General features: G+C 41.4%; 1 protein-coding gene across 3 annotated transcripts in view; it reads left to right on the top strand.

The window, feature by feature from the left end:
- HNF4A (hepatocyte nuclear factor 4 alpha) overlaps positions 1-23,623 on the top strand; it is an 80,709-nt gene that overhangs the window by 36,327 nt on the left and 20,759 nt on the right. Inside the window, exons 1-3 of one of the 3 annotated variants that reach the window (XM_074288529.1) lie at positions 6,653-6,926; positions 14,388-14,562; positions 16,892-16,986. In XM_074288529.1, coding sequence (XP_074144630.1) covers positions 6,812-6,926; positions 14,388-14,562; positions 16,892-16,986 — 385 coding nt within the window. In that variant the 5' untranslated portion in view covers positions 6,653-6,811. Of the gene's footprint in view, positions 1-6,652; positions 6,927-14,387; positions 14,563-16,891; positions 16,987-23,623 lie in introns of those variants that run through there. The other 2 variants (XM_074288528.1, XM_074288530.1) reach the window with 2 other exon arrangements.

The raw sequence follows: 23,623 nt of genomic DNA, 5'->3' as shown, positions 1-23,623 counted from the left end.
GACCTTATCAATCATCTGATGAGGAACAAAGGGTAAAGCTTGGAAGTGGTTTGCCCATGGTAGTTAGGAAGCTGCAAAACTCATATTAGCACGGAGTTCCCCTGATTCCAAATCTTAGATAATAGATGTGAAAGGTTTGCACTTTTCCTTCAGTGCTGTATTACCAAGTGTATATCTCTGCCTTTACAGAGTTTGCAGTCTAGTGAGGAAGCTACAATTCACATGTGAAAATTTAAATTCCCTGTATTTATGTCCTGACTTCTCTAGGCTACGGCCTTCCAAGATAAAACTTCCAGCTCAGCTTTTTTACTCTGATTCTCCCCCTCCATTCCCAATCCCCAAACAGCATTTTTGCACACAATAGGAACCCAGCGAATAGCTGTTCATTTAATTTTATTTAAATAGTAACCAAAGATAATAGAAGAGATTTCACAAGAGCCTGGTAGTGTAAAGTTTTTAGAAAAGAGAAATCACAGTGTCCTGGTGGTCAAGGAAGGTTTCTGGCAGAGGTAGGAAGTGATTGGAGATTTAAGAGATGGGGAAGAATTGAAGAAGAGAGAGAGAGGAAAAGGAGAAAAGTATGTTCAGGGATAAAGTGATTCTCCTCTCTGGAACAGAAAGTGATTGAAGAGGATCAAAGGAAGACAATTGGAATGATGGATTAGGAGTGATGGGATATGGAAGGCCTTGAATGCCAGATTGAATAGTGGAAAGGACTCTGTATTTGAAGCTAGAAGATATGAGTTCAAATCTTGGGTTAAATGATGAAATACTAGTTGGGTGGTATTTACTTTTATCTCTCTGGATTTTGGTTTCTTACCCATAAAACAAAGGGATTGTGTCCCTATGATCTTAGCTGGCCGTCATGGTTCCTTCTAGCTAGTCATTCTATGATTCTATGATTCATAGAATCGTATGGCTGTATGTTATCCCTTAGCCACTCAGTCTCCATGAGGACAGACATGTGAATGATAAAACTTGAGCAAGCTGCCACTCCCAGGTATGTCAGGAAATGGCTTTGTCAACTTGAAAGCACTCTAAAAATGTGAGCTATTACTTTTATGATTAAAGTGGAAGGTCAGGGGAGAGAAACAGAGGAAGATCTTTAAGGGCATGATGAAGACAAGCAGAGGTGTGTTCACCAGAACTCGAAGGACTGAAGATGATTGGCTCACATTATATTTCCTTCAAAACATTCCTTTCTTTCAGACTTCCCTCTTTCCATCAAAAGTCCCAGCATTCTTCCAGCCTTCCAGTTTAGATTCTTGACATTGTTCTCACAACTTCACTCTTGCTCAGTCTGCTGCCAAATCTTGCTCTTCCTTCTTCCACATTTCTCATATGACCTGCTCTCTCCACTCCCACATCTATTCCTTTGTTCAAATCCTGATCCCTCTCACCTAGATTATTGCAATGTCCTCTGTATTGGTTTTCCTTCCTCAAGTCTCTTCCCAGTCTTTTCTCCACACTTTGACCAAAGTAATTTTCCTTAAGCACAGCTGTGATCTCCAGTGGTCCCTCTCGAATTTAGCACCAAAGAAATACCCCTCGGTCTAATTTTGAAACCCTGTCACAACTTGTCCTCAGCTATTTCAACCTCACTTTACATGACTTCCCTCCAGTACTCTGCAATTCAGCCAAATCGGCCCTCCCTTACTCCTCACACATCATACTCCATCTCCTATCTACATACTTTTGCATTGGTCACCCCATCCCTCCTCCCTCAGCCTAGCATTCCCTCCTTCCTGACTTCTGCCTCATAGAACCCCTCTCCGCCATGTCATTATTTATCATGTTCAGCTCTATGTGACCCATGGACTTTTGCCTATGGGATTTTCTTGGTCAAGATAACTGGAGTGTTTGTCATTTCCTTCTCCAGGGGGCCCCCATTTTGCAGATGAGGAAATGGGGTAAAAATAGAAACTAAGTGACTTGCCCAGAATCCCCTAGCTAGTAAGTGTCTGAGGCTAGATCTGATGTTCCTGATATCAGATATTCCTGACTCCAAGCTCTAGCCACTGTACTACCTACATGTCCTACTTGAATATACAACATATATATATACAGTACATTCCAACTGCTAGTGCTACTTTGTATTTCCTTGTATTTGTTTTCTTTACACTTTTATTCTATATGTTTTCATATAGCTCCTAGCCTTCCTGATTAGAGTGCAACCTCTTTTCAGGTGGGGAGTGTTTCCTATGTTGTATTGGTTCCAGGCACAGTGCTTTGCACATAGTAGACACTTTATAAGTTCTTGTTGATTGATTGTTTGATGATACTCAGGAAGTTTAGAAGAGACTCATTAAGAACAAATCACAGGAAACGCTTCTTCACACAACAAGGGCTATGGAGTTTGTTACCCCCAATTGATGGCGTAGTGAGGAATATAAGAGATTTTGCTCCCAGCTCATAAATATATAAAGGTAATTAAGGATGTGTGATACAGTGGGACGAAAACCCCATACCCAGGGGTCTGAGACAGAACCAAAGGGAGAGAGGGGCAAATGAAGTTTTTCTTGAGGACATAGGCTTCTAGTGATGCATCCTCCCTGCTGCCACTGAGCCCATGTGTTGGTCCTCCAGGTTTTCTGAGGGCCTTTGTGCCACAAGACCCAACAGTACCCACAGTAGCCCCTTACTTTGTGATGCTTTGCTCCTTTCCCTGCAACCGAACATAGTCAAGAATACATCTAGTCAAGGATTTATTGAATTCTGAATCTGCCACTCATTGCCTATGTGACTTTGTCTGAAACTTAGTTTTCCCATTTGTAAAACGAGGACATTTCACATAGGAAGTAGTTGAAGAGCTGGAAGAAACCTTAGAGTTCATCTCATCTGACCCTCTTCTAGAGAAATTGAATGACTGGCAACAACTAGCCAGCACAGTGGACAGAGCACTGGCCCTGAAGTCAGGAGGACCTGAGTTCAAATGTGACCTCGGATACTTAATACTTACTAACTCTGTGACCCTGGACAAGTCATGAACTCCAATTGCCACACACACACACACACACACACACACACACACACACACACACACACACACACACATACACAAAGAATCCATACCATCATGCAAAAGTACAAAAAAATAAAAAAATAAAAAAATAAATTGAATTACTTTCCCAAGATCACATAGATAGATAAAGAGGAGTCAGGATTTGAATGCAGGCATTCTGACTCAAATGGTCTCTTAGGATTCCACCTATCGGGGATGTATGGGAGCACACTCCTAAATTTGAAGTCTATTTGAATCCTCTCTCAACAAATCCCTTATTCAGAGACAGAATATGGAGTTGGAGGACCTGTGGATACTGTCTTTGGTGGCATTTTATATGTTCTCAAGGCTTTTTGAAAGAAGAACAGTGAAAGAAGAGATTGAATCATAGAGGGCAAGAAAGGAATAGCTACAAAAGTGCATTAGAAATAGAGTACAACTCTTATCTTACAGATAGGGAAACTGAGGCTCAGAAAAGGGTGTCTGCACGCAGCAAGATCTAGAAGTGAGCTCTTGTTTCTCAGGTCAGACCTCCCAATAGAGAGAGAAGACTAAAGTTAGCGTTGGGGTATCAAGAGAGCAAAGGCGATATTGGGTTACCAGGAGGTGAGGGGGAAGGGCAGCAGAGCTTTGGAAAGAACACTAGACTTAGATGAGGTTGTTCACTGTGAGCCAAGCGGTCTCACGTTGCCCTCTCAGCTTCCGTTTCTCTGTCTATGAAACAGAAGACTGGATGATCTTGCAGTCCCTGCATGCTACGCTCTGTCGTGTTCTTGTAACCTTGGCATTATGTGATCCTGTGGACTTCATGACAAATCTTGTCACCATGGACATTTACTTGGGGATCCTGTGTATATCAGTGCAGCCAGGCAGTACGGTGATCAGAGCACTAAATTTGGAGTGAGGAAGAACTGAGTTCAAAACTAGCTTCAGATTCTTATGAGCTGTGTGATCCTGGGCAAATGACAACCTTTGTCTCTCTGTTTTCCCAAAAGGGTGTAATAATCATACCCACTTTCCAGGGTTATTGTAAGGATCAAATGAGGTAATAGTTATAAAGCACTTTGCAAATCCTAAAATGTTATTTAAATGTTAGCTATTATTATTTGACTGCATTGTCCAGGATCACACAGCCAATAAGTGTTTGAGACCTAAGGTGCCATAATACGTTTTTTTTTTTTTTTTTTTTGTTTTGCTGAGGCAATTGAGGTTAAGTGACTTGTCCAGGGTCACACAGCTAGGAAGTGTTAAGCTGGATTTGAACTCAGGGCCTTCTGACTTCAGGACCAGTGCGCTATCCACTGTGCCATCTAGCTGTCCCCATAATACATTTCTTTAGATTTAAGATTCTATTGCACATATTTAACCTGTCTCAGATTGCTTGCTGTCTTGAAGAAGGGGGAGGAAAGGGAAGGAAGAAGAAAAATTTGGAGCACAAAGTTCACAAAAATGAAATTCAAAAAAAGTTTACCAAAAAAGTTTTTATAAGTTTACAAAGTTACAAAATTAAATGTTGAAAAACATCTTTACGTGTATTTGGAAAAATAAAATGCTATTGGAAAAAAATTTTTAAATAGAATTAAGAATCTAAAGATTATCAATAAGTATTTAATAAACTTCTGCTGCATATTTGGCATTTTTCTAGGACTGGAAGATATAAATACACAAGTGAGATATTCTTTGTCCTTCCCATTCTCCTAGGGGGTAAAACATACTTACAACATTAAGTGAATTCAGGATAAATATAAAAATAAATAGTGATTTGGTTTGAGGTGCTGGAAAGAAAAATGACCTCCTGAATGAAGTGGCACTGGAACTGAGTTTTGAAAAGTGCTGAGGCTAGGCAGAGAGGAAGGAGGAGAGAATTCCAGACAAAGTGGAAAATATTAGGGAAAAAATGACGTACTATCTTTTCGTTTCCTAAGGAGAAAAAAAGGTTTTCAGGGAGAGAGATGGATAGAAAACAATGCTCAGTGTTTAAGAGAAAGAGATTCTTGGGCTTGAGTTTGAATTCCTTATCCTGTCACTATGTGATCATCAAGGGGAAATTTTTAGATGCTTCTTTTTTGTCATTGTCACTCCAGAGCCTAACACTGTGTCTAGTATATATTAGATGCTTATTGAGTGCCAATCCATCAACAAGTATTTGATAAGTACCTATATATATATATATATGCAGTTGGAGAATGTCTGAATAAATTATGGTATATGAATGTTATAAAATATTATTGTTCTATAAGAAATGATCAACAGAAAGTCCTGGAGAGACTTACAGGAACTGATGCTGAGTGAAGTGAGCAGAACCAGGAAATCATTGTACATGGCAACAGCAAGATTATACAATAATCAATTCCGATGGACATGGCTCTTTTCAAAAATGAGATGGTGCAGCCAATACCAATGGCCTTGCAATGAAGAGAGTGATCTACACCCAGAGAGAGGACTGTGGGAATTAAGTGTGAATTACAACAGAGTATTTTCAGTCTTTTTGTTGTTGTTTGCTTCCATTTTGTTTTCTTTCTCATTTTTTTTCCTTTTTGATCTGATTTTTCTTGTGCAGCATGATATTTGTATTATGATATGTATAGAAGAATTGTACATGTTTGTCATATATTGAATTGCTTGCCATCTAGGGGAGGGGATGGGGGAAAGGAAGGGAAAAAATTTAGAACACAAGATTTTGTAAGGGTGAATGTTGAAAATGTATATATTTTGTGTGTATATATATATATATATATATATATATATATATAAAGCTTTAATGAAAAGAAATAGAAGTCAGTGTATGAAGTTTGATCATTTGAGAAATCAATGAGGTAGAGCACTAGTCTTTGAGTAAGGAGACTAAGGTTCATATGGGAACCCTAGCCCAGGCATTTTCTGTGTCTATGTGAAAAGTCAATGTACCTCTTTGCACCTCTATTTCTTCATTTGGAATCATGAAGATTATAGAAAGTAAAAATAATAATAATAATATTTAATTCATTAGTATTAAAATGGCAATGATAAAACTTACATAAGCGGCCTCACTAGGAGAAGCACAAGTGAGGATAAGGCTTTGTAAGCTTAAAGCACTCTAGAAATATGAGCCATGGCTATAATTTAGTGCTCCCCCTCCCCACACACACAACAGATGAAAAAATTGAGGGAGGTTCCAAATGCTACATTTGGAAGGAACTCAAAGGTTATCCACTACCTGAGACTGGGGGGAGTTGTAGACTGCCTGAGACCGCCAGAAGTGGTGTTTGAACTTGGGTCTTTTGCATGACCAGGGTTCTTTCTGCAGTACCACTCTGTGAAGTGACTTGTCCAGCATCACATCGATATTGTCTCTAATGGTGAAAATTAAACTTAGGTCTAATGGCCGCCAATTGTGGGCTGTTTGAACTGAGCTTTAGGAAGCAGAAAGTTATATCAATGATTTAGAGGGCTATAATTAGTGCTCAGGATGTCAGCCCCAGATCCAAGTCAACCTAATCACGATAGCCCCCATAAGAAAGGGAAAAACCCCAGGCAAGCCTAACCCAACCCTAGCTCGCCCAGCCCCATGGTGTCTACCAGAGGGTAAGAAGATTAAAGATTAACCCCTACTCCTCCCTAGCCTCTTGCCTCCACCCCTCAGGAAAGGCTAGGCCCAGAGCTCTGTAAATCCTCTCAGAGAAATGTTTGAAATCGAGGAGGACAGATAGAGGGAGCGGGGCAGGGGACAGACAGGCAAGGTGGGAGGCCAAGCCGCCTAGTGGGAAGTGGTCCGTGTCTGGTCAGGAGCCTAGCAGGAGGGAGCTGGCCACTCTGGACAGGCAGGAGAGAATGCGTCTCTCCAAAGCCCTTGTCGACATGGAGATGGCCGATTACAGCGCTGCCCTGGACCCGGCCTACACCACTCTGGAATTTGAGAATGTGCAGGTGTTGACCATGGGCAATGGTAAGTCTGCCCAGGGGGCCCCTAGGGCAGCAGGGTGGGGATGTTCCCAGATGTGGACAGTCACAGACAGATGTAGAAAGATGGGTAGTCCTGTACAGACAAGTAGGTTCTGTGTGGCTCTGGCGAGGTCTGGAGGTGGCGTACAGGTGTGTGTGTCTGTAGCTATGTGGAGGGGTGTATGTGCACAGGCAAGCTTGACTAAGCGGTTTCTCCTCACTAGTTCTTGTTTTCCTTAAAGATGAAATGGTAAAGTTGAATCAGATCATGTAAGGTTTTTCTTCTAGCCCCAACAGTCTGTGATCTATGTAGAGGTAATGTACAGGTGCCTGGACAGAAGCTTTTACAGGACATAGAGTATATTGGCGATCTTGAGTCTACCGGGCTGGGGTTTTGGCTTTCCTGGATTCCATCAGGTTCCATTTAAAATCCCACCTTGTGCTGAAAATCTTTCCTAATCCTTCTTAATTTGAGTATTTTCTCTCTGTTGATTGTTTTCCCATTTATCCTACAATATTTTGATTGCATGTACTTGTTTGTATGCTATTTCCCCCATTAGATTGAGGTGAGGCAGGATCTTTTGCTATTCCTTGTATCCTTCATGCTTAGTGCAGGGCCTGGTGTATAGTAGGTGCTTAATAAGCGTTTATTGGCTGACTGATTTGGTTGGTATCAGAGGCCTTCTGTCTCTAATGGTGGGCTGGGGCACCCTACCTGTGGTTCTTGCAGTCCCAGTCCAGGGAAGGGTGGGGCAATAAGGAAAGAAAAAATCTCAGGGACTTAGGAGAACAGGAAGGCAGATTTGGGGAGGGGGTGCCAGTATATCACAGGGTGCTCCTGAGTTAACCACAGGAAAATGAAGATTTTTTAGCAAATAAGAAGTCATTTGGTACCACGTGTATATATAGATCTCTGTGTGTGTCCCATATTTGTATATGTACATGAGTTCTATTTTTAAGTGCATTTGTATATATGCTTATGACGTTGCTGTATAAGTCATACTATAAATCTGTTTGTGTTGGCATATGAATCCAGCTCTCTGGGTGCTTATGTTGCCGTCTCCCATGTATATACAGGCATACACATGCAGACGTGGACTAAATGGAAGGACTATTAGCTTTGGAGTCATAGAATCTGGTTTGAAATTTTGGCTCTGCCACTTATTACCTGTGTGGCATTGGGGGAGGGTCAATTTATTTCTTGACCTCAGTTTCTTCCTCTATAAAATGAAGGGATCAGACTAGACCCCTAGTCTCTTCTAACTGTAGATCAGAGGTCCCAGACGCCCTCAAACTCGCATAGACATATAAACTGAGCCCTGCTAGAGTGTTTACTGATCCTATGATCCGAGATAATCAGATATTCCTTCTAGCCCCAGACTAGCCCAAGAAAAATAAAGCCATCTGAAGCTAGAAGTTGATGTCTGATGAAACAAAGTTCTCAGGCTATAGTCCCTTCATGATCTCTTTTATGGTAATCTCTAAACAAGAAAGCTGGATGGATGTGCAGTCAGAAGCTGGAGAAACGTTTGGAGACAAGGAAACAACTTGGATTTAGGCAAAGAGCCCTGGCCTGGTCCCAAATCTGCCACTGACTGGCTATGGTGACAATGGGCAAGTCACTTTCCTTTTCTGGACTGTTGTTTTCTCCTCTGTGAAGGGGGAACAATGAATGACACTCCATTGTTCCTCCTCCCCCAAGGTGGGGATGATGGTGATCATATGATCGGGAAAACTTTTGAGAAAAAGAAAACTTGGTTGGAATGGCTGAGAGCACAAACTGTCCCTGCACAACCATTCCATCTGCTCATGAGAACACCGCTGGCTGCGGCCCAAGGTCTGGTTCTTGCTAGGAGCTGTGAAGAAGATACTTTCTAAGTTGCTGCATACTGTAGGAGAGTGTTCCACTGTTGTTACGATTACAAAGCCCAGGACTTGGGGTACAGCTGTTTACCTGGAATGTCCAAGCTCCAGTCCACGGTTACTTAACCTTTTTTGTCATGAATCCCTTTGGCAGTCTGGTGAAATTAATTTACTTTGTCTCCGAATGATTTTTAAATTTATGATGGAAGGAAATGTCAGTTTTCATTTAGGGGTTAGTGAAAATAAAGATGTGATTTTTCCCCCATTCAAGATTCTCCTCCGGAGATCTGGAGTTTCATGTACACCAGGCAAGAAGCCCTTTCCTGGGGGTTCCCAGGAAGCCTTAGCAAACTTCCTCGTTCTAGAGATGAGATACAGCTAACAGAAACTAGGCTCCTGGCTGGATGAGTTCTAAGACCTTACACATTTCCACCCAGAAGCCAAAAGGGGCAGAGAATACAAATAATGATCTCTTTTTAAAAAATAAATAAATAAATCGCCTCAGAGGAAAGTGACTAGTCTTGAATCATTCATCAGGGAGAAGTTCTTTGGACTCCCAAATCCAATGTCTTATTTACTACCCTGATGCTTTCCCATAGGAGTGACTACAAGCTTCTCCTGTGCCTCGCCTTCCTCTGGCTTTCTTCAAGAAGTTTTTAAAGGACAATAGAGATTATAAATCTGTTTGTGTTGGCATATGAATCCAGATCTCTGGTGCCCCAAATATATGTACAGGCACACACGTCCAAATTTGGACTAAGTAGAAGAACTCTTGGCTTTGGAGTCACAGGAAAGGAAGTTAGTGAGGAAGATCAGGAGCAAAGGACCAGCCTCCCCAGCGGGGTAGGTCACAAGATAGAGTCTCTGGGAGTTCAAATTGTGTGCTGTCCTCTAGCCACAATTTCCCCAAAGGACCAAGGGGGCAGGTTCCAGCCATGCCCCTTCTGCACAGGACCCATTCCCCACCGAAGGGAAGTAGACACGTGACTGAGGAAATGTAAAACAACTCTCTCTCTGCCTCAGTTAGAGAAGCAAGAATTTCCTGGGGTGGTCCAAAGAATCCTGAACTGGCCTTGGATAGTTCCAGGTTCTAGATGTTGCATTATGGGTTTCTTGGCAAGTTACATCTCTCTGGGATCAGTTTCCTCATTTGTAAAAATAAGGAAATTGAAGAAAAAATTATGTTTTATTATATTATTATATTATGTCATAATATTATATTGTATTGTATATTATGTATTATATTATAATTCCAGTTTAGCTTTGTTTCTTAAGGTCCCTTTCATTTCTAACATTCTGTATTCTATAAGCTAAAAGAGGAGCTGGAGAGGACTTTAGAGGTCGACTCCTTAGGACCATAAATAGTGATAATAATAATAATAGTAATTAACATTTATATAGAATTTGCCATGCCCTACCCACTTTACAATTATCATCTCACTTGATTCTCACAGCAACCCTAGAAGTTAAGTACTATTATTGTCTCCATTTTACAGATGGAGAAACTGAGGCAAACCATTTAAATTACACAGCTAGTAAGTGTATGAGATGAGATTTGAATTCAGGTTTATCCGACCTTTAAGTCCAGTACTTGATTCCCTAGGCATCTAACTGCTCTAGACCTGGGAGCTTAGAGGCCATCTAACCCCAAACTCTAATTTTACAGATGAAGAAGCTAAGATCTAGAGAGGTAAAGTAAAGGGATCTCTCCAAAGTCTCACAGATCTCATGGCTTGGAAGATCTAGGGTTCTAGTATTCTAGAATGCCCTGTGTATGGAAGAGCTAAAAGTGAAATGACTTGGAGCTGTTTTCCTAATGGGCAAATGATCTCTGATGGCTCTTTTCTTCTGCCTTTCCTCTCCTACATATTCTTCATCCAATTCACTTTATCCTGCTGCCTTCTAGAATTTGGAGCTGGGGGAAAGATTTCCCCCAAACTTTATTTGCATCCATGCAGAGCCTCTGTTCTGAAGTCTGCTGGGAGGGAGCTAGGCCCCCACCCCCACATACCCCCAAGTTCCAGGACATTCAACTCCCCAGCCTCAGTTTCCAGAAATGCCTGGCCATTCTGAACTCAGAACCCAAATCAACCATCTGGAATCTGCCCAGTTCTCTCCAGTGTCTCTCTAAGTAGTCAAGGTTGAGGAAGGGGGGATTTGCACTCCTTGTGCATGGGAACTGTTGTGATGAAAGGGAGAAGAGGGCAAGTAAAGGAGAAAGGACGAAGAGCTTAACAATTACTGTGTCTCGGCAATAATTCACAGAACACTTGGGGCAGAAAGGCAGGGAGGGCAGCTGTGGGGCCTCTGGGTCTCATCCCATGGGGGAGGCAGAACATCAACCAACCAACCTGAAATAAGAAGATTCCGTATCTATTTGCAGTGTGTGGCCTGGAGGTTGTCTGAGAGTTATGAGCACAATAATAATAATAATAGTAATAATAATTCATATATGTATGTATATTATATATGTATACTCCTATAGAATACTAGAATCCATCTCATCAAATCTTCCTTTAGCTTCAGAGAAGAAATCGAATGGGATAAGGGAACATTTCTGGTTGGTTACAGACTTAGAACTAAAATCCTAGAACTCTGGAGCTCTTTCCAGTACATCATGCTGGCTCACCTAAATACCCGCTTATCTACGAATAGGACATATTTTCTTTTTTAAAGTATATTTCCCATGAGGATAAGAATTATACAGAGTTGTTCAGGAGACCTAGTAAGTTAACTCTTATTGGAGGGAAAAGAAGGTGAACAAAGGCAGGAAAGGGAATCTGATGGGAAAAAAACTGTACTGAAGTAAGGAGACTCAGGTTCCAAATCAAGGCCCTGCACTCCCTAGTTGTTTGACAGTGGGCAAGTTACTTAAAATTTATGAGCCTCAATTTTATCATCTGCAAAATAAGATTTATAACATATGCACAATCTCTTTCATAGGATGTGAGAGTAGACACTCATCAATCTCTAAGAACTATATAAATGAGAATCATCATCACCATCATTATTATTCTAAACTCACTCCCTCGGGACAGGGTAACAGTGCCTATTCCTTAGAGTAATTGAGCTCTAATTCAAAGAGAACCAATTCCAAGAACGAAGCTAGAACAAGGACCAGAAAGAAATTCTCACCTTACTTATTATCCCAAGCATTAACTCAGACTACAACTCTGCAAACTTTTTTTTAAAAGCATTAGAATCTGTAAACTGACTTACCTATTTAAAGTTGTTCCATCCCATCATTACATTTGCAAATTAATAAATTGCTCTAGATAGAATAAGTGTCATTTTTAATGGAAAAGAATTTTTAGAAATAAATCCCTTGGAAAATGCCATCTGCATCCAAAGAGAGAACCATGAAGATTGAATGCGGATTGAAGCATAGTATTTTCACCTTTTTTGTTATTGTTTCTTTGGGTTTTTTTTCTTTCTTGTGGTTTTTTTCTCCTTTTGAGATTATTTTTCTTACACAACATGATAAAAAATGGAAATATGTTTAAAAGAACTGCACATATTTAATTTATATCAGATTGTTTGCTGTCTTGGGGAGGGTGGAAGTAAAGAAGGGAAGGAGAAAATTTTGGAACACAAAGCCTTAAAAAAACTATCTTTACATGTATTTGGAAAAATCAAATACTATTGAAGAGAACAACCAACAAAGAAATAACATCCTTACACAAACATCATCCATGGAAAATGTAAACTTACCAAGATAACAAAAGCCTAACTCTGCACATTAGCTTCACAGAATCCTGGGGAACTTCCACTATTTTCTGCAGTTCTCCCCCTCCTCCACTTTGAGGCTTTTTTGGAAACTTAGGGGGCTTCCCTAGGAGTCTAACAAGCTTCCGTGGAACTCCACGAGGGGTAGAGTAAGTCCTTCCTGTGATCATCTCCACCTAAATTTGGGCCCCACCTCCAAGACAGATCTAGAGACTATCTTCTCCTTTAGCCTTGTGATCTCTCTTTGGTGGTGGTGGGGTGCTGGACCAGCTTGTCATTCAGACCACCTATATGTTCATGGTCTTATCCCTGGAATCATTTTGAGGCTAAATTTCAGGTGGCTTCTTGAAGATGGAGAGAATTCTGGGAATTTAATAAGGAGCACCCCGCTCCCCCCATCAGTAGCAGTCTCAGTCTATCACACCTTGTCCGGAATCTTTCTGGGCTGCGTACAGCTTTTTAGAAGTTGGACAAGGTTACACTGAGATAGAGGTTCAAAACTCCCAGCCAATCGTTTATTTCCTCTTTATATCAAGGTAGAGCTAGGGCTACTTTTGGGTTGGTGATCCAGCAGCCCCAGCTCAGTGGGAGCTGGGAGAATGACCCTTGACACTAGAGTGGTTGTCCCTAAAGGCCCCTGGGCTGAGGGAGATCCTGAAGCAAATATAAGAGGGAGAGCTCTAGGACAGGACAAGAGGAGATAAAGCTGGGTTCTTTCTGTCCAACTGCTGCTAATTTTTCTACCTTGCTGAACTAGCTCTTTTCTGTGCCGTGAAATCATCCCTTGGTGTCCCAAATGTAGAGTGCAGCAGAAAGATCTTGGATGGGAAATCAAACGTTCTGGGTTCTAGTCTCTACTTTGCCCATTACAGGAAAAGTCCTTTCTTTTCCTTAATGTCCTCCCCTGTAAAACAATAACAGCAAACAAACAAAAACAAAACCCCAAAACTCCCTTGTTCTCAAAGGTATTTTGAGCTCCAGACTCCACCCAGCCTCTAGACCCTCTCCATTTTGTACCTTCTGAGACCCTTTTTGTGCCTCTACCCCAAGTTGTAAACCTTTCCTGGCCAAGAAATGAAGGAGTCCTAGTCGATGTCCCTGGTGGGGGAATGGTGTAGATGAGAGTTCTGAACTTGGTAGCAAAAGATCTCAAGATAAGCTCCAACTCTGAACTTCCTAGTTTCCTCATCTGTAAAATGGAGGTAATAACTTATATTCCTTACCTCCCAGAAGGAGTTATTGCATTCCAAATGATAAAAGCTTTTGACTATCTGCTGCTGTGATCTAGATCCAACCCCAAGAGTTGTTACTCTGCAAGTAGTATCCCCCTAGAATTGCCCTGAGGCCCCCAGATTTAATCTAATCCTATTGGCCACTGGGTAGATAAATCTTTACTCATGATGGAACAAAACTAGAATATAATCTCCCGGAGGGAAAATTATTAATAATAACAACTCTGATAACCTTTTAAGGCTTACAGTGTATTTCTCTATTGACACTGTATACTTGTGTGCCACTGTTTTCATTTTACAGAGAAGGAAACATCCTTAAGAGACAAGGGACTTGCCTAAACTCACAGACGCTATTTGATATGGGACTCGAGGGGCAGCTAGGTGATACAGTGGATAGAATTCCAGAACTAAAGCCAGAAGGACCCGAATTCAAATCCAGCCTTAGAAACTTAATGTTTACTAGCTGTGTGACCTTGATTTGAGCAAGTCACTTAATCACCAAAAAAAAAGAAAAAAAAAGAAAAAAGAAACAGGATTCAAAGTTGGATTTTCTGACTTTTAAACTGAATGCTCTTTCTACTAACATTGCCACTTCCTCCCCATTCCAGCCTCACTCATCCTCTATACTTTCTATCCCTGCACAGATGCATCTCCATCTGAAGGTGTCAACCTCAATGCCCCCAACAGTTTGGGTGTCAGTCCTATGTGTGCCATCTGTGGGGACCGTGCCACGGGCAAGCATTATGGGGCCTCCAGCTGCGATGGCTGCAAGGGCTTCTTCCGCAGGAGTGTGAGGAAGAACCATATGTACTCATGCAGGTGAGCCTAGGACAGGAAGAAACCCTTCCATCCGTGCCAATGGATAGATGCCAGTTCTAAAGTAGGAATTGGGAATGCATGCATTCAAACTATCCTCAGTGCATAATGCCCATGTGGATGTAGATAAGTGAGGTAACCTCTCTGTCCCTCAGTTTCCTTATCTACAAAGTGGTAATAATAATAGCACCTATCTCATAGGGTCGTTGTAAGCTGGACTGGGTTCAAGACCTGCCTCTGATCCTAAGCAAAATACTTAACTTCTCTAAGTAACTCTAATGTTAGGAAAATGTGACATTCTACATTGGATTTTTCCACATCTGGGAATTTTCTGTATCAGTGAAATCACAGTCCAGTCTATATATACACCCATCATCATCATCATTTCCTCCTCCTCCTCCTCCTCCTCCTCCTCCTCCTCTTCTTCTTCCTCCTCTTTCTCCTCCTCCTCCTCCTCCTCCTCCTCCTCCTCCTCCTCCTCCTCTTCCTCCTCCTCCTTCTCCTCCTCCTCCTCCTCCTCCTCCTCCTCTTCCTCCTCCTTCTCCTCCTTCTTCTCCTTCTCCTTCTTCTTCATCATCATCATCATGATGACAATTCAGGATCAGGTCATCACCACCATAAATTACAGAGGAATTGGCCATAAGGAGTTAGACTTATAAATTAATACTAGGAAATGATAGAAATTTCAAACACAAATGTTTATGATATTTAACACCTGCTGAACACCTAGCAACCCACAACCTGTTGACCTGAATTATATCTATCAAAAGCTTATTAACTTTCATAGATTAAGCATGAAAAGCCCCTCTACTATAAGTGCAGACCACAAAATATCCTTGAAAACTCTTTGTTCCATTCTCATTCCTTCAACCTCCATACCCAATTAGCTGCCGAATCTGACTGTTTTGCCTCTATAATATTTTCCATATTCATGTTTTTTCTCTTGACTAATGGAGTTACCAGCCTAATTCAGTCTTTCACTGCCATTTGTCTGTTTGTTCTCCATGTCTCTAATCTGCCTGCTCTTTGAGACATCCTTCATACAATACCTAGGCAACTTTCCTAACACACTGCTCTGTTCATCTCATTCCTCTAGTCAAAAATCCTTCAGCATGTTCCTATTGCCTTCCAAATAAAATAAAAACTGCTTAACTTGGTATTCAGTGTCCTCAACAAACTTCATCCAAGCCATCTGTTTGGTTTTATCTCTCAGTACTCCCCTACATGTCTGTATTATAGGCAAACCAGACTACTATCCGCCCCCATCTCAGCCCCTTCTTATGATACCCCGTTGCTTTGTGCCATTCTGGCAGAATGTAAGTTCTTGAAGGCAAGCACTATTTCATTCGTGCCTTGTACACCCAGTATCTAGCAGAGTATCTCACAAAATGGTAGCTTAATTTGCTCATTACATCCTCCAGGCTAGGATTCTTGTGCAGGCCATCTGCTGAAATCCCCTTTTCTTCAACACCAGCTCAGGACTCACTTTGCTCATGAAGACCTGGACTTCCTGCAGTTTAAATTGTCCTATCACTTTGCTATACTTTGTTTCACTGGTGGCCTTCTGCTTTGTATAACAGTGGTTTGCATGTATGACATTCCCAGATTAGTGGTAAGCTCCAAATCACAGATGTCTGGAAAGGTTTATAGGGGTTGTCTAGACTGAAGTTTCTTAAACTGTGGTTCATGACTCCATACAGGGCCATATAACTGAATGTGGAGATCATGAAATTATGGTTTATTACGAATGTTTGATTTTGTATATTTATGTTCCTTTATACTCAGAGTCATATTAAAAATCTCTTGGTGAAAAGGAGTTACAAGTGGAAAAGTTTAAGAAGCCCTGGTCTATCCCAGCCTCCATCTGACTTTCCCTTCCACATCCCTGACCAAAGGGCATCCAGACTTCCTTTGAAGGTCTCTAGAAGAGAAGAAGCCAGTATTTTCTAGAGCAGCCCATTATTCTGATTGTATGAGAGGTGTAAGCAGAAATCTCCCTTTCTGCAATCCCACCCACTACCCTGACAGTTCTGTGCCTTTGGGACCCAGCAAGGCAGCTACAATCCTGCTTTCACTTGACAGTTTTTAGAACTCCCCCCATTATGTGCTGAAGAAAGCTCGAGCTTCTTTCCTGAGCCTTTCTTTCTCACTCTGATGGCCTTTGTGTGTCCAGGTTTGGGTCTCCATTCTCTTGTTTCGTGGCCCTTTGAAAGCAGAAGCTTGCTCTTGCTTACACGTTGCCACTGAGCTGGCCCGGTGTGATAGATGTATCTGTAGAATGGCACGGCACTGACCTTCCATTTTCTCTCTCCCCTCTCCCCCATCCCCCCAGGTTTAGCCGCCAGTGCGTGGTGGACAAGGACAAGAGGAACCAGTGTCGTTACTGCAGGCTGAAGAAGTGCTTCCGGGCAGGAATGAAGAAGGAAGGTAAGCTCAGGCCACCCCTCCCCCACCCATTGGGGGCAGAGCCATGATTTTATGGCTTGGCCAGTGGCCCTGGGTTGAGATGGTAAAGGAAAAGACAAGCTAATGGTGGAGAAGAGGGTGGGGCCGTGTGCTTGAAATAGAATTGAAGAGATAGCTGGCTTCTCCTTCCCCTCCCAGCCACACAGACTCACCCAGCCTAGGGTGTGGAGAGAACTCTGGGTTGCTGAGTTTCCTCCTCACCAGGACTTGGAAAAGGGGGGCTGCCACTTGACACAATTTTCTCTTGGTCTTCCCCATTTATGCTTCCTCGGGGAAGGTGAAATGGAAAGATTACCAGCCTGGGAGTCAAAAGGCCTGGGTTTAGTCTTCATGTGCCCGCTCCCTCATTGTTTAACTTTGGGTGAATCATTTTCCTGTCCTTAAAAAACAAACAAAAAACAAAAACAAAAAAGAAGGGATTGATTGAGAGGTGAAGTTCTTAACCTTTTTTGTATGTGTCTTGGAAGTCTTTTGCAATGGTAAAACCTCCGGAATAATGTTTTTCAATACCTATAGGACAATATCGAAGATTACAAAAGAAACCAATTATACTGAAATACAGTTATGAACAAAATAAAAAGCCAAGTTTCATGGACCCCAGAACAAAACGGTTTCAAAGGTGCCTCTATTTTTGACATTCTGTGATTTAGCCTATGACTATAACGTGTGTCCATAGGATCCGGTGGAGAGTTGCTTCTCCATTTAAGCCTCAGTTTCCTCAGCTCTAAAATGGGTCCCCTTACAAATCTAAATTCCATGATCTGTCGTTCCTCTCCACAGTAGCCACTCCATGCATGTTTATTAAATGAATTAATTTTAGGGTTATGGATTTAGTGCTGGAAAGTCCAGACCCCTCCTTCTGCAGATAACTGAGGCCTAGGAAAATGGAACAGCTTTCCCAAGCCCAGGGAAGCAGGAAAGAGGCAGAGAGAGGTAGGGTTCAAATCTAAGTCCCCTGACTGTGTCTAGCAACCTTTCCACTGCAGCACACTGCCTCTGATTTATGTGAAATATTCTTCAGGGAACTTTCAAACTCCCACCCATCCTGCAGCTCTGTGATTAGCTCTGCCCTTGTCCTTTGCACACACGTGCACACACACAGAATCAGACAGGGCTGGCTTTTCATAGAGCCGTGAAAGTTTTTCTCTACAGCCAGTCTTCCTTGCATCATAGCCCTCGCTCTTCCTGTCAGACATCTCGATTTTGGAGCACTGACATTGTGTCCTGTTTCAGTTGAGTATCATTCTTAGCTCATTGCCCCAAATGCTTCCAGTGGATATTTGCATTTTTTAAAATGGCATTTTTTTCATGATGGTGTTTTCAGGCACTAGAATAAACAGACAGAAGGGTGTTTTTTTGTCTGGAGAGGGTGACTCAGCAGACAGTCATCCACTCTGCCTAGGCATAAAGTCAGATTTAAATAGAAACACTCATATATCTCTATATCATGTAAAAGTATAACATATTGGTACAGAAGAGCCTTTGGAAATCTTTTAGTTGACTGACCTTCCTCATCTTACCGGTAAGGACCCTGAGGCCCAGAAAGTGCCTCTAAATCACAGAATAAGAGCATCTAGTCCGGAGCTAGGACTCAGCTCCTGGCTCCCAATCCAAGAAATTCAGAGTGACCTAGGAGACAGCTTTTTGTGAATTTTTCCTATTTGTCAGAAGAAATAACAGTGTTGTCCTAGGCCACTGTTACAGCACTGGCTGATGCCCAAGGGTAGTTGGGGAGGCTGGTTGGTAACAGATTAGTGTGGGCTAGTAAGTTTTGTTGGTTATTTACAAGGCTGAGATAATTCTCCTGTTGATGATGAACACACAACAGTTAATGTGCTAGTCAGCCCAGGTTACTTATTGCCACTAGTGTCAGTCTTTAGGTAAATCAAGATACTGGTCCTTCCACTGAGTTGCTATGAAATACTTCCACAGTGGCTCACAGCACCTAATTTTTTCACTGCAGAGTCAAGGAAAATGTCCTTGGCTCCCTCATTCACTGATTTGGGAAGACCAGTTGTGGGGAGTTTTAGTATTCTCGGTTCTCTGAGAAGTTCTCTGAGTATTCTCTGAGAAGTAATTAGAAATACTTCCTTTGAAGTGGAGAGAATGAAGTCTCTAGAGTGCAGTAGACTCAGCAGTCGCCCGATTAACCCTCATTTGGGATAGTAGAGTCACTATTTATCTCAGTATCTTCTAATGATTCTGCTGACCCCTAAGCTTTTTCTTCTAAATTAGGCAGAATGAAAACGGTCAGTCCCAAACATTTATTCAACTTTATTATGAACCAGACACTATACAAAGCCTTGGGAACACAAGAAAGGCAAAGAAAGAAAAATCACAGTCCTTAAGATTGTGGATGACTTATCAGGTTTCTGAGGCCCTCATTGGTTTCTAAAGACTGGAACAGTCTCTGATGATCCTGATGGGACACTCACCCCCTTGAGATTGAGGGCATTTATGTGCTTACTACATGTTAAATGCTGGGGATACAAAGAAAGGTAAAATGCAATGTCTGCCTTCTGGCAGGAAAGACAGCATAGAAATAAACATCTAAAAGATACAGAGTAAAACAAAACCAGCCTTGGAAGGGAATTCTTTAGCAGATTCTGAGGCAATAATATCTCCTTGGAAGAGAGCTTAGGGCTAAGCTTTTGGTCTAAGGGAGGAGAGAATGAGAGAATTGGTCAAGATAGCTTGGAAGGTCCCCTTTACTTCCTGATCTAGGATCCTGTATAAAGAAGCAAAAGAGATGGTTAAATGGGAACACTAGAAAGTCCCAGGCCCCAGCATGGCCATTGGGGCATACAGATTCTCTGAGAAACCTGGGCTCATCCTCTGCCCCAGCTCTGCCCCAGGTCTGTTAATATTCAATAGAAGTTACATTAGGTCCACGACCTGGCTAATACTGAACAAACATTTGGAAAACATCATTCCGTGACTGAACTCGAGCCCAGTACTGATAACGTGGAGCCTGACCTTGAGGGGGCCTATTTACAGCTGCTGACAGCAGGCCTTTCATCCCAACAACGGGCTTAGCTGCTCCCTTGCTCAGGCTTAGTTAGGCTGTCCTGGAAGGAATGCCAGCCCCCTGTTGTTCAAGCTGTTTTGATTAGGACCACAGGCAGCAAACAGCCAGGTATGGGAGGGGGAAGAAACGGTGTGCCCCTTTTTGTTGATCAGAGAAGAGATAGTCCCAGGTAAAAAAAAATCTCAAGTGACAAAGGGACATGAGCATTCACCCCGAACTGACAGAAGAAATGGTTTCATGTACCGAGAAGGAGATCAGAGTATCCTCTTTAACATCTTGTGGGACAATCTGTCACTTCCTCTGGGTCTCAGATTCCTCATCGATTAAATATCTATTAAAAATATATTAGACATCTATTAAAAGTCCATTAAATTGGACTAAGGTCCCTGCCAGTTCTGACATTCCATATTCTGAATTCCCTCCCAAGTCTGACATTTTGTGTTTTAAGGTCCTTCCCAGTTCTGACACTCTGAATTTCTAAGGTTTCTTGCAGTTCTGGCAATCTGTGTTCTAAGGATCCCTCCTAAATCTGATATTCTGTGTTCTGAGATCTTTTCTACTTCTAATATTCCAATACTCTAAACCTTCCAGCTCTGATTATGTGTGTTCTAAGGTTCCTTCCAGCTCTGACAATGTGTTCTGAGATTCCCTCCTTGATCTCACATTCTGTGTTCTGAGATTCCCTCCTTGATCTCACATTCTGTGTTCTGAGATCCCTCTTGGTTCTCACATTCTCTGTTTTACTGTCCCTTCCAGCTCTGACAATGAAGGCCCCTTCCAACTTTAACATTCCATGTCCCTTCCAACTCTGATACTCTCTGTTCTAAGGTTTCTCCCTACTCTGATATCCTCTTTTCTAAGGTTCCTTCCAATGTAGACATTCTCTATCTGCGAATATTCACTGCCATCAATCTGTCAGTCTCCTATATTGAGCAACCACAATGTAGAGCCTTCAAATGGGATGATACAGGGAATTCCAAAAATTGTAATGCAATTTTAAAATTAATTTTAGAATACCTTGTCCATGCATATCACTTTGCAAAGGCTAAAGTGCTATATAAACGCTAGTTATAATAATAGTGATTATTGTTACCCATCAGTAAGTAAGCATCTAGAAAAAGAGGAAACATTAAATTAAAGCTGGAATAGAAATGAACAGTCATAAAGTCTAGGTTTACTGAGAGAACTAGTTTTCCTGATTGTTTCCCTTATAGATAGCTGGAACTCAGTTTCAGACTTCAATCATTAACAAGTCAAGATGTCTCTTAGGTGCCAGTAGTATCATGGAGTTTCTGACAGTCTGGAGAATCATCTCAAAACAATGTTTTTAAATACACAAAATGAAATGCATTAGGTTACAAAAGAAATTAATTATATTGAAATAAAGTTATCAAAATATTTTTTAAGAAAACAATTCCTAGGTTAAGAATCGGTGCCCTACAAGATCATCAGGGTGAGAAGCTTCCTTGGAATACATTTAATTCAATTTCCACTCTAATAAATATTTACTGAATGGAAACAAGTGTAGGAATCCTTGCTATAATATCCCTGAGAAATCAGTTAATAAAAAAATTTTTAAGTTATCTACTGAGTGCCAGGCACTATACTAAGGGGAGATCCAAAGAAAAGCCAAAGATAGCTTCTGCTTTCAAGGAGTTTACCGTTTATTAAGGGAGACAACATGTAAACAACTATGTACATGAAAGCCATGCAAGCTATATACAAGATAACTTGGAAATAATTAATTGAGGGAAGGCACCAGAATTAAAGGGTTGGGAAAGGCTTCCTGTAGAAGATGAGATTTTATCTGGGACGTGGAGGAAACCTGAGGGAAGCTAGAGGCAGCGATGAGGAGGGAGAGCATTCCAGGCATGAGCACAGATAGAAAAAAGTCTTGGCCTTGGGAGATGCCACGTTATGCACTAGGCTATTGGAGCTGGCTCCTAGAGCATGGGGATCAAAGCAGTAAGAAGCCTGGAGAGTCAGGAAGGGGCTAGATGTAAAGGGCTTTTTTATATTTGATCCTGAAGGTGGTCAGAAGCCACCAGAGTTCATTGAATAAGGGAGTAAATGCACAAGAGTTCTACACTCTGCTTGCCTACTTCCATGACAAAAAGCTCACTTCTTATTGAGGTAATCCATTCCGTGGTTGGATAGCTCATTTGTATATTTACCCAGTCTGTATATTGTCTCCATAGAAATTCCCTCCATTACTCCTCATTCTATCCTCTAGGATAGCAGAACAAAGAGAATTCTTTCCCATGATAGTTCTTTAAATACCTGAAGACTGGGATAATGTATCTCTCCATCCCTCCTTATCGGCCCCAAATCTTCTTTAATCCCAAAGGCAGCTAGATGGCACAGTGAATTGAGTGCTGGTCCTAGAGTCATAGATTCTATTTGTGTGACCTTGAAAAAATCATTTAACCTCTTTCTGCCTCAGTTTCCTCAACTGTAAAATGGAGATAATAGCACCTACCTCCCAGGGTGCGCTCATAGTAAGAATTTAATAAATGCTTATTTCCTTCCTTTTTTATCCTGATGATCTTCCTTTATATGGGCTTTAAAAATATCAGCAGCTGACAATCATAATACTTTAAAGTTTACAAAGCACTTTACATATATGATCTCACTTAGTCCTCACTATTGGTATTATTTTTTTTATGATAATATCTTTTTATTTTTTAAAATGCAAGCAAAAGGGGCAGCTAGGTGGCGCAGTGGATAGAGCACCAGCCCTGAATTCAGGAGGACCCGAGTTCAAATCTGGTCTCAGACACTTAACACTTCCTAGCTGTGTGACCCTGGGCAAGTCACTTAACCCCAGCCTCAGGGGAAAAATAAATAAAATATACAAGCAAAGATAGTTTTTAACATTCATCCATGCAAAATCCTGTGTTCCAATTTTTTCTCCCTCCCCACCTTTTCCCTCCCTTAGACAGCAAGTAATCCAGTATAGGTTTAGATATGTGCAATTATTCTAAACATACTTCCACATTTATCATGCTGCACAAAAAATAAAATTAGATCAAAAGAAGGAAAATAAGGAAAAAACAAGTAAACAACAAAAAAGTGAAAATATTATGTTGTGATTATTATTTTTTTTAATTTTCACCCTCATTTTATAGATGAGGAATATTAAGTCTCAGAGAGCTTAAAGTGACTTGCCTAATATCACACAACTATAAAGGGTTGGCAAGATCCAAATCTGTCTTCATTTGAAGTCCAGCAATCTATACTATGCTGCCTCCTTGTTCCTTTTTTTTTTTTTTTAAGTAATAGTAGTGTATGTGGTATAGTAGAAAAAGTTCTGAGCTTGGAATCAGGACATCTAGCTCTAGTCCTGGTGCCTCAAGTCCCAGACTCAGTCAGACCCTATAATTACCCTTTGACCTCAGTGTCTCATTTATCATATTTAGGGGAGAGGGGACAGAAAGAAAAATAATGCTTGCCCTCCTCTACCCCCTCGGGATTTTGTGGAAATAAAATAAAATGAGGGGACAAAGGAGAAAGCCATTTGCAAGCCCTGTACTCCTTTATATTCAGGTAAGGAATCGTCATTGCCTTTTT

Source organism: Sminthopsis crassicaudata, chromosome 2, assembly GCF_048593235.1.
Source record: "Sminthopsis crassicaudata isolate SCR6 chromosome 2, ASM4859323v1, whole genome shotgun sequence".
NCBI lineage: Eukaryota > Metazoa > Chordata > Mammalia > Dasyuromorphia > Dasyuridae > Sminthopsis > Sminthopsis crassicaudata.
The sequence above is the reverse complement of the archived record's forward strand: the minus strand, read 5'-3'. Positions and strand labels throughout refer to the sequence as shown.